This window comes from Tyto alba, unplaced genomic scaffold (assembly GCF_018691265.1).
Source record: "Tyto alba isolate M040663 unplaced genomic scaffold, T.alba_DEE_v4.0 Super-Scaffold_11, whole genome shotgun sequence".
NCBI classification, from domain to species: Eukaryota; Metazoa; Chordata; class Aves; order Strigiformes; family Tytonidae; genus Tyto; species Tyto alba.
Window position 1 is genome coordinate 2,598,031 of NW_024881273.1, and position 26,572 is coordinate 2,624,602.

The 26,572-nt window shown below is 37.6% G+C and overlaps 1 protein-coding gene across 4 annotated transcripts in view; it reads right to left on the minus strand.

Moving 5' to 3' along the window:
* LOC104359916 (DAB2 interacting protein) overlaps nt 1-14,900 on the minus strand; it is a 208,363-nt gene extending 193,463 nt beyond the window's left edge. For 2 of the 4 annotated variants that reach the window (XM_042786636.1, XM_033005642.2), the window contains exon 1: nt 14,786-14,900. In XM_042786636.1, the coding sequence (XP_042642570.1) occupies nt 14,786-14,843 (58 nt within the window). In that variant the 5' untranslated portion in view covers nt 14,844-14,900. The remainder of the gene's footprint in view (nt 1-14,785) is intronic. The other 2 variants (XM_042786639.1, XM_042786635.1) reach the window with 1 other exon arrangement.
* Nucleotides 14,901-26,572: the final 11,672 nt, after the last annotated feature.

A 26,572-nucleotide genomic window follows, 5' to 3' on the forward strand; every position in this document is an offset into this window, starting at 1 on the left:
TTGCCTTCAATTCTGTGCTCCTTAACTAAAAATTACAAGCTCGAAACAAGGGAGGTTCTTGTCTTGCCTTGAAGCTGCTGAGGTCAGGATCACAAACTAAGGATGCTCTACAGGACTTTGGCAAGAAAGACTGGAAATACACATTTTGCAATATTATGGTAGGCTGGCCCTTTTAGATTTCCTTATTATTTGGTATAAAGGTACATATGTCTAATAAAGGTGTATATATATATGGAGATATATACATGTAATATCTACAAATATTTATTCTTTTTAATATTAAGGAGTCTAATCCTTAAACGACCTTTAAAACATAACAGCTTTATATCCGACAGTGCACTTCAGGTTTACCTACAGCCTTTAGTGAAGTACCCACGGCTCCTCCAGCTTCCCTCTCAGGCTGCTGAAGGCGTAGGACACGAAGTTATCACGGCACTTTGCCAAGTGACAGTCCCCAGTAATGAGAACCCCAGAAAGATGGGTGCTGAAGCCTACACTAATCCTTATAAAGGAGGTGTAAATCTGCAGTTCATGGCTGAGAGGATCACTAATGGAGTTTTGTGGTTATTCTTCTATAATCTTGGCACAACACCCACACAGTATTTAGGCTTTAGATAGCAGCCTTCCACTTCTCACAATGCCAACCACAGAAATGGCAGCCAGGCATGGACAGAAGGCCAGTAGGTAGCACAGTGTAAGTTTTAGAATTAATTTTCAGCCTACAGTATAATGAAATGTAAACTTTCACAAATTAACAGGAAAAACACACAAAACCACTTGAGTTTTAACCAAGTTTGATTTAAATCTAGCAGTTGACTATTTAAAAGAATTAAGTCTAAGGAATTAAATGCTAATCTAATAAATTAAAAAATATATCACCATTGTCTGATATTCTTTTAGCAGTACAAAATGTTTTATTTTTTGTTCCCGGTAGTAGGAATAGCACTGCTTTAGACACTATGAAAGTCAAAGAGTAAGACATTGTAACTTTGTAAAAAAATACTAGGAAGACAAGTTTGGAGGAAAATGGCATAGATGCAATTAGCTGAATTTTCTTTGGAAAATAATTTATTCTGTAGAAAATCTGATTTTGATCATTCAAAAGCCCTTCACATATTTGCCATACAGTTCTGGCTACATTTTTCCAAGACTAAATTCCCAAGACTGAAGGTAAGAGAAGCTGTTCCTTTTCAGTCCCTATTCCAGTCACTACATACTGTTCACAGCAGAGAGGTTGAGGGATCCTGGGTCAGGGGAACTAAAGACAACCCACCCCAGAGTAAGGTAGTTAGCCGAGTTTCCTGTGAGAAAAGAGCAGATGTGGGCTTAACTACCTTGAGAGAAAGAAGAACTTTCAAAATTTCCATGAGGAAATTCAAAATCAAACCTTCTTTTGCTGATTTTCATTTCCACAGCTGCCCTGCAAAATGGTTTCACATAGTCTGAAACAGAAACCAGGAATTCTCTGGTCTACTGTGCTTGCCACTAGACTGTCCTAGTTTCTCTTAAGTCCTTCTCTCTCCATTAATGCTTCTCTTCTGTTTAAAACACTAGTTTCTATGCTTCATCTGACCTAAATGGAGGCAAGATAGGATTTTTTTATCTTGATTTTATCTTGATTTTTAAAGTTTTGATAGTCTACTGGCAAGCACCAGAAGCAATGACATCATAGTAGGAGGCGGCATCTATTTGGAGGAGCTTAGAGCCAGCAAAAACACTCCCAAGAACACAAAAATAGTTCCTATTACATTTTACTCCTTGGCAAAGGAATATTAGATTATATAAAAGGCAATAGAAATAGCTAGCACAGATACATGCAAAGTACTTTAATGTTAATGCCTCATCGCTCTGGTTCACTCCTGCAAGCTGGAAACTTATATTCTAGGTAGGTCAGATTTGTCTTAAGCTGAAGTTCACTAAAAATGTACTGATTTAGACTCCAGGCACCAAGTATGGCAGAGGGAGACATTCTTTGTGAATTAAGTGAGATTGAACTGCCAGAGAAAGTCTGGCAACTAAGTCAGGCAAGAGAGTTGTGGTGGAGGAGAAGAGAAAAGAAATCTATGTGGATTCCTGAAATTAAGCTGTATAGGTACAGTAGTGTTGCTGCACTGTCAGAGTTGCCACTTTAACAAGAAAGTACTCTTTCCTATAGTGAAAATGACAGTTCTTCATCTTCAAGGAAACAAATACCCTGGTCTGATGAAAAAAAAAACAGCATTGAGATTTTCCAAATTCATACAGACATGTCAGATGCATAATGCGCCCCACAGCAAAATGAAAAAAGTCCTCCAGCAATTTTTTTCCTTTTTTTTTTTTTTTTTTTTTTTTGAGGGGACATGGCGGGAAGAAAAGAGCAAAGAAAGGCAAATAGGCAATGAGAAACATTGTGGAGCAAGAGGAATGGCTAACGAGCTAAATAGGAACATGGAAGATCCAATGGAACTCAGTACAATGATAAAAGCTTCCTGTGTGTGACACTGGGCAAGACAATTTTACTTCAGCTCCCCTTTGTAAGAACAGGATAACAGCAACATGTTTAAGCTGGCATGAAGATATCTGTGTTAGAGAGTGAAAAACATGTAAGCATTGAATTATTGATGGTCATGGTAGGATATCAGCAACAGGCAGGCAAACAGAAAGTGCTTTGCAGCTACACAGGATTACATTAAAAGGAAATACTAACCAGTACTAAGTTGTGGAAAGCTTTGTTGAGGGATCTAGCAGTAACCCTCTACAGAAGGGTTGTGTGTTACATCCCTAAACAATAAACTCCACCCATTCAAAAACATATATCACAGTTAGACCACTGAACTAAGTAACTACTGTGTTTGATGAAGGGAAAGTATAAAAAGCTTGTCCAATCGGATCAAAAAATAAACACATTTTTATGACCAGCTGGTGTTTGATCTGAGTGTAAATATGTACATACCACTGAATTAAAAAGCTCTGATTCCACTGTCCCATATACTATCGGTTATTGATGATACTCAGTCACTACTGCCTACGGCTAAAAAACCTTCTGCTATGTCTGGAATGGAAGTGATCTTCACCTCTGGAGTTCAAAGGTCAGAATTTTATTCCTCGTGCTACTTCATTACAGTCATGATGTCTGACTCAATACTCAATGACAGATTTAAAAAGGGCACCTGGGAAATCTACGATTGACAATATAATTCGACCAAAAAGGACCTAAGTGAGCATTTAGTATTATTATTATCAGCAGCAATGAATGAGAAACAGTTTCTCTATCCCCAGAAATGTGGTGATTACTGGAAAACCCCCTCTTGTACATGACCTTTCAAGGTTTTTTAACGTACATAAAATGAGAGACACACATTTGGCTTGCACCAGACACAGTGAAACCTTAGTCCATATATCCAATATTCGAAGCAAGTACAGTGACCACCAGCCAATGGACTGTACTGGTGTTGCACCTCTGTGATTCAGGCATTCCTTCTTTGCTTTGCAACAATTTTCTGATTCAGGCTTCAGGAAAGGAAGTTTTTTCTCATTAAAAGAGTTGCTTTTGATGATCTGGCATTTTGACACAAAAATGACTAAGTGAAAACATGTCTAATTGTTATTTTTTTTTTTTTTAGTGAAACTGCAGACAGCAACAGCTCTTTTCTGTATTACAAGAACATTAGTTCAAAAGGCCTAAGTGTAAGAAAGCATACTAGATATCATGTTTATTTAAAATTGATTCAATATGAGAAGTTTTGATTAGATCAAGTATCAGTTACATAAATCCACTGTTCTCTTATCTACAGGTACTAAACATTTCTCTTAGAATAGATATAAGTACATGCAACTTACTACACAGTTACAATTAACATACCAACACAGAAAAGAAAGCTAAAAACCAGGTATTTGTCAAAAATTAATTACAGTGAAGCCTTCAGCAAACAAAGTCTTAGAAATATGCTTTGCAGATTTCTCCTTGGAACAGACAACAGTAAATTGAATAATCTGACTCACTGGAAGGAAGGCTAAGATTTTGTAAAACATCAATATTTCATGTTCTCCCTTAGCTAACTTTGCCTTGTGTAGATAGAAGTGTCTGACTGAAATGTAACCTTCAGAACAAAAAAAAAAAAATATAACTACCTTTTCAAACAGTAATATCAAAAAGTGAAGTATATACTAACAGTAATGGGAGAGAGTGGTGGCCATCAATCATGTTGGTGTCAGGCCTGTTGTTTTGAGGTTAAAGGAATGGCTACGGTTTTCTCTCTAGTGACTGAGTCTACACCAGCAGGTCATTAGTGAGCAGGATTTAATGGGCTCACAAACTACATCTTGTCTTAGTGAAGTGGAATGCACCATTTGACTGCAAATCCAGACTGCTGAAAAATAGCTGTGTTTCGTCTGAGATAACAGTCTGAAAAAAAGATTCCATAATCAGGAAAACAAGAGTTGAGAGAGTGCTTTTCATAAAGATGTAAACTGAAAAATATATGCGGTCTTGAATTACAATTACACTTACACTGCAGAAAGTTTGTATTAAGACCTATTGTAAAACAATTTCTATACAAAAGAGCAAAAGACAATCATTGTTCCAACTCTGCTCATTTCTTTGGGCTCATTAAAGAAATTCTGAGACAAAACACAGTCTTTGATCTCAGGCATTGCTGCAAGGCAACTGTTCATTTCAAACGAGACATATTCATTCCTAATGAAACAAAACCCCTATGCAAGTAAAAAGTCAGTCCCTGAAATTTAGAAGTCCTTAACTGCTTACCTTTTTACGAGCAGGTCAAATTTTTGGAAGTAGTTTCTCAAAGCAACTCAGACATTCCATGTTAACTGCTGTGCTGCAATAAACAGCTGCAAAACTTGCTGATTTATTTCCCCATTTGGTGTGCATGCTGAACCCCAGAAGAAATCCCATGCAGGAAAAAAAACAATAAAAGAAAAACAACCCCAAAACTCACAGTAGAAGCACCTCAGCCCTTCAGCAATGCACAGAAAAGTTGAACAGGGAAATGGAAAGGAAATCCAGCAACAACTAAAAGTTTGGATAAGAAACAGGAAAAGCAAGCTTGCTCCCCTTGCCTGTAGTCCTGGCTAAAGGTGCCTCTCCAAGCAAAATTCACTGAGACTCCCAGCTCCTCGGAGCAGATGGTATTCACACATTATTCCCGAACAGCAGCATTCCCTAGTCCAATCAGGAGGCAGCACTCAAAAGCCAAGCGCTTCCCAGACTCTGTTACAGTTTTCAATAGCTATAGCACAAGATGAATGACTCAGAAAATGAATAAGCAGGGAAAATAAAACACGCCTCTCTCCTAGTCAGAGGCACAGGCAGTCAGTTCAGCAGCCCTGAGTGTACTAAGCATTGGTTTCAAGTTGAATGCACCTGCTTTCTTTCCCTACATCATAAATGCTGATTACCTTTTCCGTATCTTTAATTTGTGTGATCAGCTTCATCTTGGGTTAGAAGTCACAGTAAGAATTAAATCTTTGCTTTTTTTTTTCTTCAGTCTTAAAAGCAACAAACATTTGTAAGACTCAAAAAAGGGATGAACTGTATGCGTGCTCTTCCAGACAAACAATTTCCAGATAACTCAGTGAAACTCTGCATGCCATCTCTTGCTGAATACATATATAAATATTTCTAAGATTAAGGCCTAACCTTACAGATCCTTTTGCAAATTGTATGAAAAGAAGAAAGGTTAATTACAAAACTGTCTCTCCTAAACAGATGAATACATCCTCTGGTTTTGTCTAAGGTTTACCAGGAAACTTTAAATTACAATAAAGCAAATAAATCTAAGAAGCAAATGAATTAATGAAGATTACCAGCTTTCAGGTGAAGCACAACCACTACCCAAAAGCTGGCCAAACAGAACCAGTAAACTGCTTCCAACTGCTTTGTGTAGCTTATAGAACATTGCAACCACCTCATCCAGACAGCACTTTTAAATACAACTCAACTCAATGCCTCTCTTTTTTTCTGACAGCTGCAACACAGTAGTGAAGGATGATCCACTCAACAAAGCAAGTTACTCACGGAAACAGTTGCACCACACCAGCAGGTTTCTCCCAGGAATACAGCAGTGCACTCCTTAGCCTTCCAAAACATACTGAAAATCTCCTTAGTTTTATAACAAAATACTGTAAGGAGGTGACACTGTGTTTAATGTTCCTATACCGGCCCTCACTGCAGTCTACATACAATGTTTTTATTGCTGCCACTCAGAAATTAACTCTGGGTTAGCTGAAAACACACTGCAGTCAGGCAAGTGGAATCAGTTAAATCAGTAAAACTATTTGGGGTGAGAAGCATTCTCCCAGGTCCCCCTGGACATTTTCAGATCTTTGTCTGTGTCTGTAAATTGATCCTTTGCATTCCTGTCTGACACATGAACTGTGAAAAACTTCAGGGATATTCTCTCTGCCATGAGTAATGGTCTAATAGCATTTCTGCAAAATCGAAGACCAATTGCAGAGACAATAAAACATCATGAACTCTGCTCTAACTTTTACTATTATTATTTTAAGTAATTTTTTTTTTTTCTTCTTCATTCTGGAACAAATAAGAGAACTCTATTAGCATCTTTCATACTTGCAAAACACCAAGCATCAGGACTTCTCCAGCTTGGATTAACGGCAGGATCTACATTCAGAGGCATCAATTTGCTACATAAACCATGACATGCCCACCCAATGGTTAAGTAAACAAACCCACACATACAGCTACAGGACAAAGAACAATGGCTTGTGTTATTACATTTGCCACAGCTGCCTACCAACTTCCCAGCTACATGTAGAGAAGTATTTAAAGGTGTAAAACAGAACTAGAAGCATATCTAGATCCGGTAAGAAAACAAACATTTCTTAAAACTTCAGTTTGGCAGACATTTTCTGATCCCTGCATTAAGCTCTATAGCAGCCAAAATTGTTGACTACTGACTCACTCAGCAGGGCATCTGGTAGGCCTCCGAGCCTGTATCAGCAGCAGCAATGTTTTGCAATTAAATCTTTTACATATACTAGGCCCTTGGAGATGCTCAGAGAGGAAGCACATCTAAATGTAAACATTATTTCCATAATGCTCTGACATGATAACCACATGTATGCACTGAGAAACCTCCTGGGCAAACATCCTGATCAGATATAGTAAGTATTATGGTGAAGTGGCTAAAGGTAAGCTGCTATTTATTCTTTATAACCCTCCTACACGGTACATTTGTTAGACACAGAGGTAAAGCATCAGCAGTTGTCAGTCTTTCTGGATACCACCAGAAGAGGAGGCTGCTGTCCAACATCTTACTAGTTTCATGTATGGGATCACAATAACCCTTGATTAAGGGTCTCAGAAAAACCCACTTGACTGACCCTTTGTCAAAGTGTGGGTCTCAGCTCTCAATAAGGACTGACAATTTCTTCTGTAGTTTCTCCAGTTTCTGTTATGTACTACCAGAACCTTATGAATTTAAAAGCTTCTGACCTATGAATACCTTGATACATCACATGTATGCTTTTAATTCCTCATCATCTCTACTCCTATGAAATCTCTCATCCCTTGTTTTCCAAATCAGACTTGTGAACAAAACATTGAAAACCTCTTGTCTTCACTATCCCTGCAACATCATTCTGAAGCATTTTCCTATGTAGCATCCTCACACAGCTGATACATCTCACTAATATTAACAACTACTTTTAGATACCAGGTCTTGATTTCCGCAATCACAGAAGAAACATTAATAGAGTACACTCTTCCATTCCATTTAATTATACAGAATCCACCTCTCCAATAGTAGGCTGTTGCTGTAGAAAGTTATGTAAGAGACTTGTAGCGGTGTTGTATTTTAGAGATAGAATTGAGATGTTTCCCCACAATGCTGTGCTTTGAAGTTGCTCTCTTTTAGAAGCAACATAAGAGGCCTTGAACATGCTTGACTATAAAAGGACTCTTTTATTTATGACCAAAGGAAGACACTACTATGGCTGTTTCCAGTACCGCTAAGCATGGATGGTTACATCCTATTTATCTAGTCTTCCTTCATGATTTCATGTAGATGTTCTCCCTTATTGCATGCTCATAATCTGGTGGGGTGCTTGTTTGTTGATTGGCTCTACCCTCTTCTACAGATTTCAGTAGGGAGAGTAAGGGAGAGGCTGCACGCAAAGGTTGTTCATAATTCAGTTACAAACTTGGAGATTGTAGAATGCATTCTACTAATCATTATATAGTAACCTTAATCCTTGGTCTCCTATTCCCCTGGAGCTTTCTGTCTTTTTGATACTGTTAGAAACTTTATTAAAGCTATATTGAATCTTTCCATTTCACTGCTTAGTTTAAATTATAATGAGGTTACCATATAGTGCTTGTATCTATTTTTAAATCCTTCTCTTTATTGCCAAGAAGTTTTGGCGACAATAGAGAAACCCAATTACACCTGCCCACCTACTTTAAATTATGTGACATTTGCTCTACTTGCCACACAGTCACTGACAGTTCAGGCAGATTATTTATGATCCTTTTTGAACAATGACCACTACACATACCTGGATCATTTCTTTGGAGTAAATCCAATACTGATCACATAAATTGCAGGAACCTTGGAAAATAATGTGGAACAGGGGCCTAATGTTACATATGGGATGAATGTCACTATTTCAGATGTTTCCCAATAAGTAATGCCCTCAGGTAGGCCATTTTATTTGATTTTGTCACATATTCTTATGTGCAGATATCCCACTTTGGTTTTGCCCACCAAGATTTAGAATTTTTTTCCCAGAAAAATTTATTAGCTGCGTCAGACTTACCTTTCAGTACAACACATCTTTACTATAAATTATAATTAGTACCTGAATACAGTATAGGTAAATTGAAGAAAACTACAGCAAAATATAAAGAAAAGAGTTGCCACCCAAAATATGCCTACCACTTTTATGAACAATTCATCAGGAATTCAGTCTGCATTTATCTTCTCTATGTATTGCACTGTCATGTGTCTTTTGCTTTTCAATTTTTTCTACCATCAAGCACATGTTTGTTTACCTCTCTTTGGTCAGAAGCCGTAAGACAGACATGGTATAAGAACTATAACCAAGAAAAGAATGAAGTATAACTGTCTCAACATTCTATAGTCCTCTGCTTGCTCAGCCTTGAAGACTGAAATTCAGTAAGAAAAAGTATGATTTTTAAAAACTGCTCAAAAGAAAGACCTCACTTTTATAATGGAATATCAGGAAGTAACACTTTGTTAAATAATCTGGTTACTCATGGATGTCTAGGATAAATATTTCTAGTAATAATATACACTTTGTTTCTTTAATGTCTTTAATCCAAAGAGTTCTTTGCAAACAATATAAATGTTGGCTGAGGTAAGCAGAGGAAGAACAAAAAACTTTTTAAGGATCTATGCCACAGGCTACAGTACAGCGCTATTTAATCACCTAATAATAGTTTAATATGTTTAATTACCAACCTACTCATTGCCATTCTTCTTCAGTCCTGTAGACAATAATGGGAAGTTAACTTTTAAAAACTACTACCACCAAAACTCATTACTTTCCAACATTCACTCTATATAGAAACAAAGTTTTCAGCCTTAATTGGGTAGGACAGTACCATGGATAAGAAATGCCAAAGTTCACCCATGTTTTTGTGCAGTTTTTGCAACATGGCTGCTCCTAGACAAAACTCCTCCTTTTCTCTCACGTAAGGAAGAGGATTAGTGCTCTGCCTTTGCAATTTGTGTGAGCTTATCAAAAAAAAATAAAAGCTAATACACAGTGACCTATGCCCACTAGAAAGACAGCAAAAATGAACTAGTTTTAATGGTGCCCAGAAATGTAGGGTGCCATATTAAGATTGTATTACAATTATTTTCTAATGGTTCTCTGTATTACTCCGTATCTTCTTCAGACCTCCTATTCTCTCTAAATTTAATGTGTTTATGACTGACAACTGGATCAACCTAATTTGACTATTTAAAAGATAATAAAAAATAAAAAAACTTTACTATTCATTTATTATGTATAAACTTCTAGCAAGCTAGTCTTTTCTTCTATAGTCTCCTCCTCTTTCCATGTCTCGTATACTTTTTCAGTACACAACATCTAAATCAAACCTTGCTTACCAGTCTAATCACACAGCATCTTTATTTTCTCTCTTTACTTTCTCAGATACAAATGTTCAGTAATATTAACTTTGCTTCCTCAAATAGCATGCCAGAATGGCAACACCTATAAGAAATACTTAACATTTAATTTCCAGGCAATGTACAATATTAAACCACAAAACTTACCTCTTTTGAAAAAGATTCCTGACCAAATTTCCACACACATGGGGAATTCAGATCAGGGGCAGATCTGTTCCAGAACAAGACATCTTCATTACAATGGTAAAATGTAAATAACTTACCCTTACAAATACTCAGTTGCTGGTAGATGAGGGAGAGTTTATTTTTCAAAACATAACTGCATGGCATCTTCAGTACTACTTCTATTTAGAAGGCAGGGGCTTCAGAGTACTGCACTGAAAATTAGTGTTGTCATCCTATTTTCCTTCTTTTTCTTATTACCTGATGCCTAAAATGTAGTTCTGGGGAAGAAATGCCAAATCAGCTCCCCTATTACCAGTCTCTGCCTCAACGTTCAGCAACAGAATTTCCTCTTACATGGGGAATTCCTGGTTCACAGTCTTTTCTGTGGAACTTTCAAAAAGACACTTCAAAAGATTTTGCTATTTTATATCTTATTTTTAGTCTAATCTTTGTTCTCTCTGAGAACATCATATTATCTTTAAAAGAAGATAATATAAGGTTAAGAATACATATATACTGTCCATACAGTGCAAGTAAATGTCAAATCCAGGAAACTAAAGAGCCTGGAGTGCTGACGAGCCTTTTGCTCTGTCTGCTGAGATACTGGATGAGGTGCCCCAAACTGCAGCATCTGCCAAACCCAGCTCAGCAGCAATGTTCAGAGCCTTTTCCTGTTCTAAGGCAGATCTACTCTCTCTCTGAATAAAACACCTTGGTCTTCACCTGCAGCAGCCGTAATTTCTTGATCTTGGGTTCCTGCACAACTCTGCTAACAAACTTAATATCTAATCTACAAAAAATTCTGTTTTCCTAGCCATTGCTTCTGTTTTCCTCTCTACCAAGTGCAATTTTTAATGCACATCGAGGTGTCACTGAGGTTAGGATTTCATTACTGCCCTAGAACATTGCTTGAAGAATCTAAATTACCAAAGGTAGACAAAGTTCAAGCCATGTAATTCACCTGCTTGAATGGGTATGTCAGAGACTGAAAAAAAAAAAAAAGCTATAATTTTTTGTACTATTAAAGCACAACAGTTTCGTTTCTTTGTGGTACAAAATCTGCATCTGTGATTCACACTCACTGTGTAGGGAATATGATTCCACTAAAACCAGTAGTTGGGATTTGGTCTACAAGGTTGTTCAAAAGGTCCACTAAAAATACTGTGCCCTTAAAAGATTAACAACTAATCCACAAAGAAATATTGTCAGGACGCACAAAAGAATAAACTGAGAGGTGGTAGCAGTGTTCACTATAGCTATATAAACTGTGATCTAAGCAATTAGAAGACACAGTGAATGCACAATTCATAGGTATTTTGTACTCAAGAGTTTGTACACAAATACATCTTATAAATCTTCCCCAGCTTCTAAAAAGCTGCTGAATTGTCTTCTATTCCTGTAGCTGCAAGTGGCTATAGTACAAAAGAGAAATCTGTAGCTCTGATATGTCATCCCTCCGAAATGGATAATTTAGGGTTATGGTTTCAGAATCAGCACATTCTTCAGTACTTCCAAGAAAAAAAATTTTTTTAAAAAGAATCAAGTAAAGCCATGCCAGTACGTTAAAAAGAACACATCAACAAGTCAGAACTGTGAGCCATCAAAAAATGACAATAGTATTTATTTATATTCCTGCATTTCAGAGAATGGAAAGAAAATATTGGGTGGGAGAAGGAGGAGAAAGGCGTGCTTTAATGATTTTAAAAATCCTTACAAGAACCTGTAGCTTTATGTGAGCCTTTATCATAGGCACACATGGAGAAGTTACAGAACTTCCATCTCCTTTCACAAACGTCAAAACGGATAGCAACCTATCAATCTTGTGTTTGAAGTAGTGCAAGCACTACAGCTTAGTGAAGAATCACAGAGAGAAACCCAATAACGATTTCACCCACAGGTTATGATTTTATTCCAGTGTCTATTACGTCAACTAGCGCAGCTTAAATCTCATTCCAGGCCCCCAGATAAACAAGTGGCCCTTCTCTGTTCCAGTTACAAGCAATAATAAATCTATGAGTTATTTCCATGAAAAGCTCGCAACAGAATTTTATTAGGAAGAAAAACTGTGCTGAGAAATGGGACGCAGCTTCTCAGTCTTGAATATTCCACTAATGCCCTTCTAGACGATTTCACACATCTCTGTAAGCAAATGAAAGGGCTGCAGGAGGCAAAAAGAGTAACTCTTAAAGTATATTATTGCTACATATTCTTCAGAACAACTTTTACTATCGTTAATGATCTATCGATTGGGCTGGCCATAAGCAATTAAGAATGAACTGACACTGATGGTGAACTACTGAAGGTAGATGGTTAACCAATATGGACTTTCAGATAGATCAAAAATTAAATAACAGTTTTCATTCTGCTAGCCGAAAAAGGAACCTGATTGGACATTCTTGAAGGTAAAAAGGCACTTCTACAGTCAGCACAGAAGTTTCAAGTTATGGTCACTTCCCAAGACATTAATATTTGTCCCATGAGCAATACAGTACGAAAACCACATTTCTTATCAGTGTGTTCATAGCAGTTCACTAGCTGTTTGATAATAAAAGGGACAAAGGGCTGCTTCAAGAATGACAGGTACAATAAAACATTCTCAAAGGGGAAAATCTTTCTTAACAGCACTGCTGGCATTTTTTGAGAACTTTCTAGTTATTGAATTAATGCAAAATAACGCATGGTATATCATAATAGATTAATCCCTTAGTCCTGCATATTGCTTCTGCAGCTCCAGCAGCTGAACACTTAAGCAACTGACCTTCTGATCAAGAAACTGTTCAACCCATTTGTTTTACAATGGGATAGTTTAAATCAAAGGAATTTAAAAATCTCTAAAAGGAAAATGAGGATTTACATAGTTAGGAAGGGGAAACAGTGAAGGTTCTTCTAGGATACTTGGCACCGTGAGTGCTTACTTTTCTCTCATTTCCCAGTTTATGAAAATTTCCAGTGTCTGCCTACTTATCCAAATATTTTTTAGGAAAACAAGTTTCTACTCATTGTGACAGAATATACTTTACATGTCTGTAAGGAGAAAAATGAGAAACCTGTGTATCTTAAAATATGCATTCTAAATTTAGTGAGCCATTTTAACATATTTGAGAAACCAAAGTTAAACTTATATTTCTCACAAAATCAAGACACGCTCTGTGACTCCTGAAGTCCAGATTCTAATGTTGAGACAGGCAAGAATACTTGTCTATATGTTTGTTAACATCAGCCCAAACTATGCGTGCACTTCTCTGATAATCCTAAAACTTCCTGCTGTAAAGAAGAAAGTAAGATTTAATTCTCTGTCCTAGTGGTCTAACAGGAGGTAGAAGACACAAGAGGTAGGTGCTTTTCTTCTAGAGAGAAATTAATATAACTACATATGAAAGAAAATAGAAAAATGAAGGGAAAAAAAAAAGTGTGATCCTTCTTTTCATGTAAACATTATCATTTGAAACAAAACTGAAATCTGTCCTTGATTATTTTCTACAATTCAACTTCAGCATGGCACAGAGCCCAAAGAAAAGCAGTGCTGCCCACTTATATATGCCCAGTCAACTGTTCACATAGTTTAAATGTTACTTCATTCCCTTAACCACATTCCTTCCATACAGTTTTAGGTCTACTGTGATATTAACACTGCACTTATGTCGTACTTGAAGCTCTAGGTTATCAGCAGAGAATATGCTGTGGGAAATACATAACTAGTTCTTGAAGAATATGTATGTAGGAAGTGGAATTCTTTGCAGATTTCAAACTGTATCCAGAACAGTACAAACAAAGAGCTGAGAATCAATTGATTCTAAAAATCACCATCTTAAATTGCTTTCATAAATGTAAACAATTTGTTGTCCTCAGTGCAGCCAATTCACTCTACTAACAGAGAAATAAGACTTCAATTGCAAACAACTTTTTACCCCAATTTATGCTTTTTTGTATGCTTTCCAATAGACTAGATACCAGAACATCAGCATGTGGAATGCTATAAATCCAGGGAATAGCTGCAGTTTTAACCATGGACTTTAATTCCAGGGTGAATTTATGCGGTCCCTAGCTAAATATATCCTTCTAAGTAAATTACTCATGCAACTGCCTGTAGGAAAGCTTTCTGCAGATAAAGAAACTGTTTCCAAATGCTATGTTTGACAGCACATACGGCATAAAGTTACATTCTTTTCTCACTGGCAAAAAAGACCCCAAACTGAATAATGTAGAATGCATAGGTTCCTCTTCTCTCTGCAAAGACTGTCCAGGAGATAGGTTAATTCTGCCTGATTACTGCTCCTTGCATTACAAGGTATGTATCGGTCTACTATATGTTTATCTCCAAACCCTGTAAACAGAGTGATTTCTAAGATAATGTGAAGCACATTACCACATTCATTCCTACTTATCCATGCAGAAGACAGTAAAAACACATGCCTAACCCTGCGCCTTTAGTAGGATGTGTAACTCAGACACTCTTTCACTATCCTTTTTTTCCTCTCTTTTTTATGTTTTCTACTTCTTACCATTGGAGTTGTCCTGGTCCAAAGGATTATCTGGTTCCATTACTTCAAATAAAAGCATCCAACATGCAGTTCTCCATGCAGCAGAGGCATAAAAACACAGCAGTTGCCTAAACCGATTCACCTGATTTATGAATTAGTGCTGCATCCATAAGAGGCTGTGTTTCTTCTTTTGTATTACATCTGGCTCCTTTTCCAACTAGATGGCTGGGTATTACAGCATGCAGGCCTTTTTCCAGCATCCTCTTAATGCATTATATTTAAAGTAGCAGCAACCTTTTTCTCCCATCCCCCAGACTAAGTTACGGCAGTAACTAGGCTGAGCTGGCAGAGAGCGGAGCTCATTCAGAACAGGACCTGCAAGCGTTCTCCGATTCGTGTTGCTGCATAAAGAGAATGATTGATACAATAAAAAGTAAGTGGGGTTTGACACAGTACGGTATGCACTGCAGAAAATCGCACCAAAACCGGCAAAGGTCTTGAGGGTTTGGGGAATGCCTTCTCCAAGCCACCAGTACGCACCCCCTCACACACAAACACAAATTATGGCCCGTTCCCTCCTCCTCCTCCCCCCCCCGCTACAATCTTTTATAACCCTGGATCTCCTCCAGCAATAGTCTGTTCCTTTACTCAGTTTATAATAAACTCTGCCATTCCCTTGTGTCCCCAGGGCTGTCTTGGAAAGGAAAGAGGCTGTTTGCAGAATGAATAGACCCGCCAGTGCCTAACAGGGAGGCAACTCAATGACTCCGCACTGGGCAGTTGTAACTTGCTGCAGCAACAGCCTTCTGCTGGAGACCTCGTCCTACATTCACCTCCTTTGCCAAGCCAGGAGCTGCTGCTAAGTTGGCGTTTTAAAAAAGCCTTCTGCAAATGAGCTGGAGGGGCAAGCACCAGCTTTGCTAGACTCATATGGCAAATTATACCAGCATCCGCAACTGCAGACTCTCTCAACAGGGACAATTTTAGCTGACAGTTAGATCACAGTACTAGAAGTCAGGTCACCTTCGTTCGGCCACTGGGTCTGCCACTAACTCCCTGAGACCTCACATAATACATAACTCTTCTTTGTGCCTCAGTTTTCTCTGATATTGACATTGAAATATGTCTTATCTCACTGGAATACAGCTGAAACTTCCCAGCTTTACATGCTTTGAACTTCTTGGATAAATGATGTGGTACAAGGACTGAGGAAGAAGACCTTATCACCTAGCTGAGGAATAAAAATGTTATGTTCTCTGAAGACATGTCCACAGAATAACAGAAAAAGATATCAATATGCAACTATCAACCAAGATGTGTCTCTGAAAGGTAAATGCATATTGCTGTTACAACAATCCTGAAACAATTCTCCAAGTCTCAACTTTCAGCATCAATTTTACTTTGAACCTACATTTCAGTCTCTTTAATAGTCCAGCTAGAGCATTAAAACATATATTTAAAAAGAATGCTCTTGTGTAAACCTAAGGCAAGGATCACTCTAAACATCTACAATGGATTTAGTGCATTTTGGGTTTGGCATGGCTGATGACACAGGGTTCTGAGGCAGGCAGGGGTTTCTATTTTAGTGCTCCTGGGTAATGCTTCTGCCTTACTAGCTCACTCTTTACAGAGTCATGTAACTAGTGCTTTAGAGCTGACTATTCACGCCTGGTGCTACAAGCTGTAGGTGGACAAATGAATGGCTGGCTGAAAGGAGAAAAACATGCAGTTCTGTATGCAGAAATTAACCTAGCAGGTTGATGACTCTACTGTAATTGTACCTTGCAAAAACACTTTAGTACTGTTCCTGAGGATTATGCCATATTAATAGAAGAAAAACTCATTTCCATCTATTTGTTTTAAGTATTGCGCAGTATATAGCCTCTATTAAATAACGTTCTAAGATCTCTGCCTTGGTCTAAATTACAGTGCTGCAAACCCTATATTCTCTCCCCTCACACCCTACGCTCCCTATGTTCTTTACAACTTCACTACTTCTCCCACTCGCTGACAAAACAAAAAACCTCCCTCTTTCCACCTTCCCCACAAAACCACCTACTCTGTGACTACAGGAACATGGCACTCTGCCTGTTAACAGTCCTCCACCTGTTTTGGGTCATGTATACAGTCTAGGAGTTAGTATATGATAGAAAAAAGTGTGTTAACTCTTGACTGGCACATATTACATCCCTCCAGTCTGAATTAACAAAAGCTGACAGTAATAGCTATAGAAGGTATTTAGAGAAGTTTTGGGGGTGAGCAGTCCTGAACAGATATCATCTGTCTATTCTGTATCTCAGGATGTGGAGATAGACACACACACACACAGAGTGACTCATTAGCACAGCCTACCTCAATCACAGAGGACTAGAAATGCCTGGAGAATCATGATTGTCAACGCAAAGGAATACATAGTTCTGCAACAAACATCTGAATCCAGACAAAATATATAAAGAGAAACAATTTGTATTCTTCCATGAAACAGATGCTGCATATACATAATATACATTCCACAGACAATTTAGTGCCAGAAAAGAATAAATACCTGTGAAAACATTCCTTGTGGAGAGTTGGGAATAATCCAGGAATGCTATAGAATAGCCAAGATCAAGAAATCAAGATAGGAGAGTGAAAAATAATAGTTATTTGGACCTCAATGACTTTAATATGACAACTGATTGGATTTTAATGTCATCCAAATGATTTGCTCATCTGTAGTTATAGCCCTAGTAAAAAATAATCCTTAATATGCAAGTCAGAATGATGTCAATATTTTGGCTAAGACAGTATTGCTAAAAACTGAGCAATTGTCATACTTTCTTTGTTTGAGCACAGCTCTTGCAGTTAGGAAAAGTAGCTCATGCAATGATTTTGAAAAGGAAAGGACAGTTGGAAGACCAGGGCTTTGATCACTAGGGATTTTAATTGCTCAGGCACTGAATGGAAAATTGCAGAAGTGAAGAGGGAAATTATTTTCAGACAAATGGCCTGAATGGTCAGAGGCTATGCTAGACCAAATCCTAGGAAATGAGCCAAGCACACTGAACTAATGAGTGTGGAAAGAGAAGTCTAGCAAGCATATTCTCTGGAATACCTATGAGGTTAAGTAGAACACAAAATGTAGAGTTTTGGAAAGCTGACTCTTCAAGGAAGGAATTTTGGAATGGTTGGAAGGAAGTGGAAATTAAACGTACTCTGTTTCTGTCTAATCAGAGCACCTCCGCATTCCCCTAGATGGATAGTTTTGAGACAACAAATGAAGTTATATCTAATTGCCTAATGTCTGCATGATGTTCATTTCAGTGTCTTTTATAAACCAGACTCCAGTTGTGCTCAATATGTAAGACTTTGGAGGAATTGGTAGCTATGACTTCTTAACTCCTATTTCTTTTCATAAAAGATGGGAATCATAGCTCACATTGGCCTTTATTTCACACTGTAATGTGAAATTGTAAACAAGAAAGATGGCACTTGCTTTTAGTTTGCTGTAAAACTTTGAGCAAATCACCTCACCTCTCTTTTATCAACTACATGGATCTGCATTGAACCTGTTTGTTATTCTTTATCATAAAGTAATTTCATATTTGCAGATTAAGCTATATAGTCTAAGTCTGAAGTAATATAAATGTGGCAATATAACTGGTCTTGGATTTATTTCCAGGGAAAGGATTTGCTTCATAGGACCAGGTTTGTGACTTTATGTATAGTGGCAATGGATTACAGTCAACGGAGACTATGAAAAGACTACTTTATTTTCTACCAGTTGTTTAAGGATCTATAGCGAAAATAAGTAGAAATACTTGTATGCATAAACAGGCACAGTCAACAGACATTTTGAAAACAGTATTCCATTCTTCAAAATAATATTCCATTCATCCAGAAGAAAGTGTTGGTATAATTTTTGTATTGTTCCTGGTAATGCATCATTTTGCTATCATAATGCCAATCTCTAACAGCCTAAGAATGACGCCAAAGTACATCACAAGCATTAATTAGGCCTTGCTCACACCAAGTAAACATTACCATTTCTATATTGTAACAAAAGACACAGAAGCATAGAGCTGCAGGGCACCTTCTTTGCAATCATGAATGTGACTTAGTTTGGAAGTTATAAAAACTTGAAGAGCTTTAAATATTTCAAGTTCTAATAGCCCTAAAATGAGTCTTTTCCAGTATAAGCAGGTAAAAAAATTCAGCAATTACATTTTAGTTGCTAATATCTTTGCACAACTGATTCCTGGGCATCCATTCTCAGCATGCCACCTCAGTAGTGTCACGCTATGCGAGAAGACCAAGTTGGAGATGGAAAGATCTCCATTATTTAAAATAAGGAGAAAACATTTTAGGCTGCATATCTACAGAAACGAGTGAGAAGAAGTTCGGTTGCTTTTCCCCTTGAGAAAAGGAAGAGTGGTATATTATTTCACCCGCTGTTTGATGCAGTCGTTGTTAGCCAGTGTAAAAGATCAGCATGATGCCACAGCTGCCCGCCACCACACAGTCCTTCTTTGAAACATAAATTCATATGTAGGAGGGAGCAATGAATGCCTGCAAGTTGAAAAGCCAGTGAAGCACAGACCTGCTTAACAAAACAGTTTGCCAAGGTTACTGGGGGTGTTGTCAAAGCCTCCTCTTTTGTGAGGGCTGAATAACAATTCATACCAAGTAACCAGCTTCACAGTTTCTTTGGCTTTACCTGGCAAGTTTTCAAAGTTGCTGCTCGTGGCTGGGTCTGCTCCCATTGAGATGCAGCTTATCTTGCCCTGGACAGCAAGCACAGGGATCATCCTACTCCAAAAGTTCATGCCAAAGCCCTATTGTGCTGTTTTTCTGCTTGAACTGAACTACATCTATCATAAATGTGCTTGAATATAACTTAAGCACAAATTGAAAAATGATGCGTCCGTGGTTACTTCATATTGGTAGGAAGAATCCCCCTGCCTCAGCAGAAACTGACAGAAATGTAACCATTTATATTAATAAATTCAAGTATAACTGGGATCTTCAGGAAGCCCCAGTTGCAGAACAGCCCCTCTTACTAAGATTCCACCCGTGCAAGTGCTCCTGCTAGCAAGCACAAGTCTGGTTAAGAGAAGACTATAACCTGTTTTAAGCTTATTGCTCAAGAACTTTCATCTGTCTGCTGATCTGTCCAGTGCCTCATGGAAGCCCCTATTCTCAGCTGTGTGCCTGTTTGGAATATGCATCATATAACCTGCAGCGATAGCACAGACATCCTCAAAGGACCCTTTATTTGGGGAGATGGAAATTTATACTCTTCAATCAGCAGTCTTTTATCTTAATTTTCCGAAGAAGGTGATGTTCTAATCACACATCTGAGGTGGCAGCTTTTCATCCAGAACTCAGCAAAGCTCCACCATAGAGAAAAAGTATATGGAAGAAAAAAAAAAAAAAAAAAAAGGTGTAACAATGAAATGGAGTGTGAAAAGCTGGAAGACCTGTGTTGGAGAAAGAGTCTATGTGAAAGACATGATATCAGTGCAGGAATTGGCATCTGTCATCATCTCTCTGGTTTTGTGAACCATTAGGAATTCTGGTTTAGAAGAATCTTCTCTGGTGTAAGAGCAGTTCTGTAGCTGATACATGCCCCAAATGTGTAACTTAACTGAACCATCTTGGACTTCAAAAACTTTAAAATAAACCAGTTCTTCAGTTTCTGAAAAGACTGAGCCTTATATCCCTATTCAAATCTCTGCCACAAACTACTAAATCTTGTAATCATTAACAAACAAAATTCTAAAGAATAACCCAAACAAAATGCTTCAGAGATAGAGGTTCTATAGTAATCATGACTAGAAAATACAGCTATGACTACGACAGGAGTACACATTAAATATTCTACCATGAAAAAATGCCAACAATCAATGTAATGTAGTCAATATTTTTAAGACCCCCAAAATTAATAATACTATCAGGACATTCTTTCCAGGTAGCTAGGATATAACATTACCTCTTACTACTGTACACTTCAGACTGAGGAGAGTGTCTCTGAACTTCTTTAGTAAAATCCTACTGGCAGTTTAACGGAGGAAAATAAAACTAAACTGACTCCTGGGCAAAAATAACAAAAGGTCTGCAACATGCAAAGTTCTGTGCACAATTTACTGAGCTGTCTGTTGAGATTCCACCCTAGCTGACTTTACAGATTCCTAACTCTGTTTCTGCAGTTGTCTCCTAGAAACAGGAACAAGAAGCATTTGCTGTTTTCTCAGCTCTTTTGAAAAACTCTGCAACAGCTTTCCTCACATTCAGGATGGACAAGTAATCAATGTGTATTACCTTAATCAATAGGCAACTTTAAAGAATGGGTTGTTCTTTGATACCATGTTATGTAAATGTAATAAAACAGCAACTGGTGTAATAATATATCATTAATAAAAACTTGGACAAAAAGTACCAATGGAAAGTGCAACTCAGAGGAATACTCATACAAACATTTGGATATTAAACCAGCACCCTGAGGGTATCCAAACACTGCATTAATAATCTTACAAGAGTAGACTAGATGTTGAAAAGTTACATATATTTCCTTCTTGCATTAACCTAAATTAATAATGAATACAGCTTCTGAATGATATCTTACTGAACAGCAAAATGGGGAAAATTAAGTGCAGTTTCTTGAAACATGGACAGAAGTTACATCTGACGTTTCTGTGAAGATTCAGGCTAAAATAATATAATATCCAAATAAACTAATATATCTTTAACAACATCTGCTGGGAAAATAGCCCTGGTGGAGCATTTATAAATCTCTTTTTGTATATTGAAAATCATCTTTTCTTCCCTCATCCAGATATGGGGTATAATGCCACTTGTTCTGCACACTGCTGATTGGAAACCACGGGACCAAGACTAACTATTATTTGGCTCTCCAGCCTGGACCAGGGCACCTGGAGCTCTTAGTAAATTCTTCTACATTTGTAAAATTCTACAAAAATAAGAAAGGCTACAAAAGGCAAATACAAGGTTCAGATGTATTTGAAATTACTTAATTTATGTGATTCCAAAACAGATGGAAGCAAGGCAAGTGACATGAATAAGGCCTTGCATTATGTATGCAAACGGCCCTGTCCAGATTAAACCTATCGGCACACTCAGTATGAACGGGAGAGAAAACTGACATCCAGATCTCTTCCTCTGAAATCCTGGTTTCCACAGATCAGTAGATTATTCCCACATAACATCCATAGTTACAGCAAAGAAATACTGTATCAAAATACATATTTCTTTCCATTTGCAAGTTCTCCACAGAAATACATGCAATTTAAAAAGAAGAAAAAATTCCAGACAGCGTTTAGGCACACGAACAAAGCTACTGCACTGAGAAAGAGACATATTCTGAATCCTCAAAGGCTGTCAGTCTGCTTGCTCTGAGCCTGCGTGTTCTTCTTTTCTTTCCTTCATTTATTGTTTCCTGTCTTTTCCTCCCTCTCTCCTTTTTTGTTTAGAGATTCAGCCAATTGTTGTCCTTCCAGATCAATCAGTCTCTTCATTTTAATAGCTTTTTTAGGCTAAATTACTCCATATGGTCTCTTGATTTATGTGAAATTCACACAGCAAAAAGAAAAGTTTTCAAACTAACTTTTGTTGGTTGCTGTCACTCGAAAAGTGAAACACAAGACAAATGATGTCTTATTTTTTCCTCATGTTTCTAATCTGTTTCCAATAAAAAAGGCTTATAATGTCTCTTTTTGGAATATTACTATCATTCTTCCTTTTTGTTGTCCAGTAACTTCTGATTTCACATTCACTCTTTCAACACTTTCTTGCTCTAGGCAGAATAAAAGTAAGAGAATAGTGTCTCTGTTCCTACTCAATTAGTTTTGCCTGAGCTAAGACTTCAGAAATAGATCTAACTATCTGACACAGATAAACCATTTTTTAACCCAAGGTTTCCATAGAATTGTTGAGATATTGGTGTGCGGGTATGAAGTACATACAGCAAATCTAATTTCAGACTTGGCTAGAAAATGAGAAACCATTGAAATCAACAGGAAGAAGGGTAAGGTGAAAATACAGAAAATAAATACTCATCTTGGAAAGTGACAAGAGACTGCAAGGTTCAAACCTGCTATTCATTACCCTGATGAATAAAAAATCCTGAATAATCAATCATCTATCACGCACTGCCTTCCCTGACCCCTATGATATTTCTCCAATTAGTCCATACTGCTACTGTGAGGGTTATCCTTTGTCTTTTCTACAGAATATGTTAGGAATTTAGAATAGTTATTTAGGAATCACGCCATCTTGGTTTAGAGATACACCACAGACTTGCCCTCAGGTGAGGGACGCTTCTTCCATTTACCCTGAAATATTTTTTAACTTAGCACAAATTAAGTTAAAATGGAATTAACGCTTATTTACAGCATTTTAGGCAACACAGCTACAAAGACAAGAAATTAAAGAAAACCTTTTTAATCTACTTAAACCAAAATTAAATATAGAAGTTCTATATTTAGAACTACATCTCCGTGTATACAGACGATTGATACAGTTGTTTTTCTCACATACAGTCATTCTGTCTTTCTGCATACCTTACATTATAAATTCCACTCATTACAGATACCCTTTTCTGGTGGACCACGCTGCTTTTTATAACTAAACTTCTTTTGTAGTTTATCTCCCTTAGAAGCTCCAGTAAGGTGTATACCACTTCTTCATCTTTTTGCAGACTTTTTCATTTTTTCCTTTTCCCTAATCCTTTTCCTCTTTCCTCCTTCTCCACAAAATGTGTATGTTTGGGTAATTTAGGGCATAATCTTGATGCTCCTCTAAGTAAGCAAAGTATTCTTTTTCTTGGAGATATGAGTACTATTTTGCTAGACCAAGTGTCAAGTGTGTTTGTTCTTGTAATGACTCTTCTTGGATGCTCTGGTTCTATTTGCTTCCAATGCATCTCAATTTCTAGGATTCTTTTCCATATTAGACCAAGTCTCTTTATATTTCAAAGATTTTGCTCTCAATCAAGTTTAATTCCTCACCTAACTCTAATCCCATTCCCCAGCAGCCCCAATTTAAAAAACCTCACAGCATGGGCAGCTGCATATGGTATGCAGGAGCTGCCAATGCTCATATAAAGAGCTGAGATCTGCCACTTTCTTCAGTGGTGTAAAAATAGGATAATGAGAAAGAACGCCTCCTTTTGACGAGCTCTGTGCATTTCCTGCCCTAATTCCTCATTTTTAACTTCCTCTTCCCATGGGATGTTTTCCTTTGCAAAGATAAACAGTTTGTTTTGTTCAAGATTATCAGGTCTCTCCATCTAAAGATTCCCTCTTGTGAGCCATAATCCTTTCTAGTCATTTATATTCTTTCTGTCTCTCCTTGCTACCACCTATCCCCCAATCTTCTATCTACTTTGCTCTGTTGCACTGCAAAGGAGTGCCTACCTTCTTAATAAACACAACTATCATTTAAACTAATGGATTATAAAATGATGTAGTAAAATCAGAAATTTCTTAATGAAGCTATTTTAGCCATTCCAACCTAACTTACAGAGATGCAGCATTCCTGCAATTCTTGAACAATATGAACAATCCTTTCAAATGTAACACTCATCTAGTAACCCTTGCTTTGCTTATTGCTCACTTTAAATTCATTTTTTCTCATTAGTTAAGTTGTATTTACCTTTATTTAATAATTTGCTTATCTGTGGTTTCTCTTTGTTTTTTTCCCATATGGTTCCTGGTAAACTGCAGAAGTTTCTCTTGTTGTTTTGACAATTTCATTTTGTTTCAGTGATAATAGAGTGTATCGTCCCCATCTGGGTTTTTATTTTCAAATTGCCTCATTCTCTTAAAACAAAAAAATAAAGGTCTTTCCATTCAATTGATTCCAGTTAATTCCCCCCGTTCATTTTTCTATAACTTTATGTCAAATCCCTCCCTACAAAGAGCCCCCTGTGAACATGTAAACAGGTGACTTAGACCTATGCAAAGGCCAGCACGTGGGCTATAAGGGCACAGAGCTGTAAAGTAGATGGGGAGGAGAGGCCAACACAACTTAGTGACCAGCACGTCCTCTTATCACCCGGAGTGCCTGAGACACGTGGGGTGGAGCTGAAATAGAGCCCCAGTTTTCCTGCTCTGCACCCTGGGGTACCTGTGCCTGCGTTTCTGCTCTGCGGATATGAGTTTAGCCTACCCACCGGGGAGAGCTGGCCACATAAAATAGCCATATACATTTATATATATTTATATACACATATGTACCAATCTTATAAATTACCAGAGACACCGAAAACACAGATTGCTAGCGTTTCAGCCAAAAGAATAACTTCAGTCTTTAGTTACAGAAGCAATCTCCAGGTCACTGTTTCACAATCCAATTGAAATTTAAGGAACATGTAACCTTTCTGGAAAACACTGTGGACCATATTATGTAAACTAACAACATGGTTTTAATTTATAAACAAGAACAATTTTATTTAAACTTTCAATGCTTATTTATTGCATTATTTTCCCTCTAGTTAGTTTGTTTCCAAACTTGCATGCAGGAGAAGGTGCATGTTGCTTTTTCTGTAACTTTGGCTTTTGTTACTATTTCCCACAGCACCTTCTGCTAGTTTACAGACCATGAACAGTCCACAGACCATGCAGATCAGGAAACACTGCTGCAGGTGGCTTAACTTTACAAAAATACCTATTATATCCATGCATGTTTTGAAACATATTCAAAAACAAACCCTTTCCAAGCAGCTTTTCTGCTCTACTTCCATGAACGTGTGGCCCATGAAAACTGCATGTGCCGTATCTGGGGGGGTATCTAACTGGAATTACCAAAATGTGACTTACTGCAGCACATAACTGCATTAAGATTCAGTTGCTGATCCCATTGACTGTTCACCATCATCTGCAGACATATGTGTACTCCTTCCCCTGTGCAGTATTATCATCTTCAGACTCTCCAGTCTTCTACCTTTGTGAGAGTAACTGAAATTATTAGAATGGTTGGAAGAATTTAAAGTACATTTTTTTTTCTTCTTTTTGGCAGCCTACTTTTATCTGATTTAGCAGTGTCCTGGTTTGCCTTCTTATTCTGACTAGAAGATACAAGAAATTTCTGTAATCAGTTCCCATCACTTGATGGAGTAATTTTAGCATCAGATCAAACTAGCTTTGCCCGATTCTAGGAAATGCCCTTCAGTCTGCAGAGGCTATGATATCCTCTATCGGGCTTCTCGTCTGCTGTGGGTCTCTACCATCATCAAACAAAATCCTCCCCACGTCTGATTCTCTAGCCACAACAGGCATGTCAGTAAAACAGGTCTCTCACAGTATTATATAAAGTGCACCTCAGACACTGGAGCCAGGGGTTCAGAGCTCTTTGAGCTCCCATAGGAAGCAACAATTTAATTTCCCCTTCTTCATCAATTCTTCATTCCCGTGTGATGAGTTGGCAACATTTTGTTCCCGTTCAACATTCATCATTAGCTTCTTTTTTTCTCTCACTACCTTTTATATTCCTTTCCCTCCCCATCTGCTAATTTAAAAGGAAATTGCATGGTATTCAGCATTATCAGCCAATCTGTTTAGTTTGCTCTTGTTCAAATGAAGACCATTTCTCACACACTGAGCTGCACTTTCTCACCCCCATACACACTATTATTATCCTCAAAGCCCATATTTTCTTTCGTATGCCACCTAGAGAGCTAACTACCCTTCCAGAGGTACAGATCTTCCAAATTTGTTGTCTCTCTTTTTAAAATTAAGACTTGGAAATTGAGATCTATGGGAAAGAAGAAAGATGTCCAGATTTAGGCCTTCTCTCACACCCAAGCAGCAT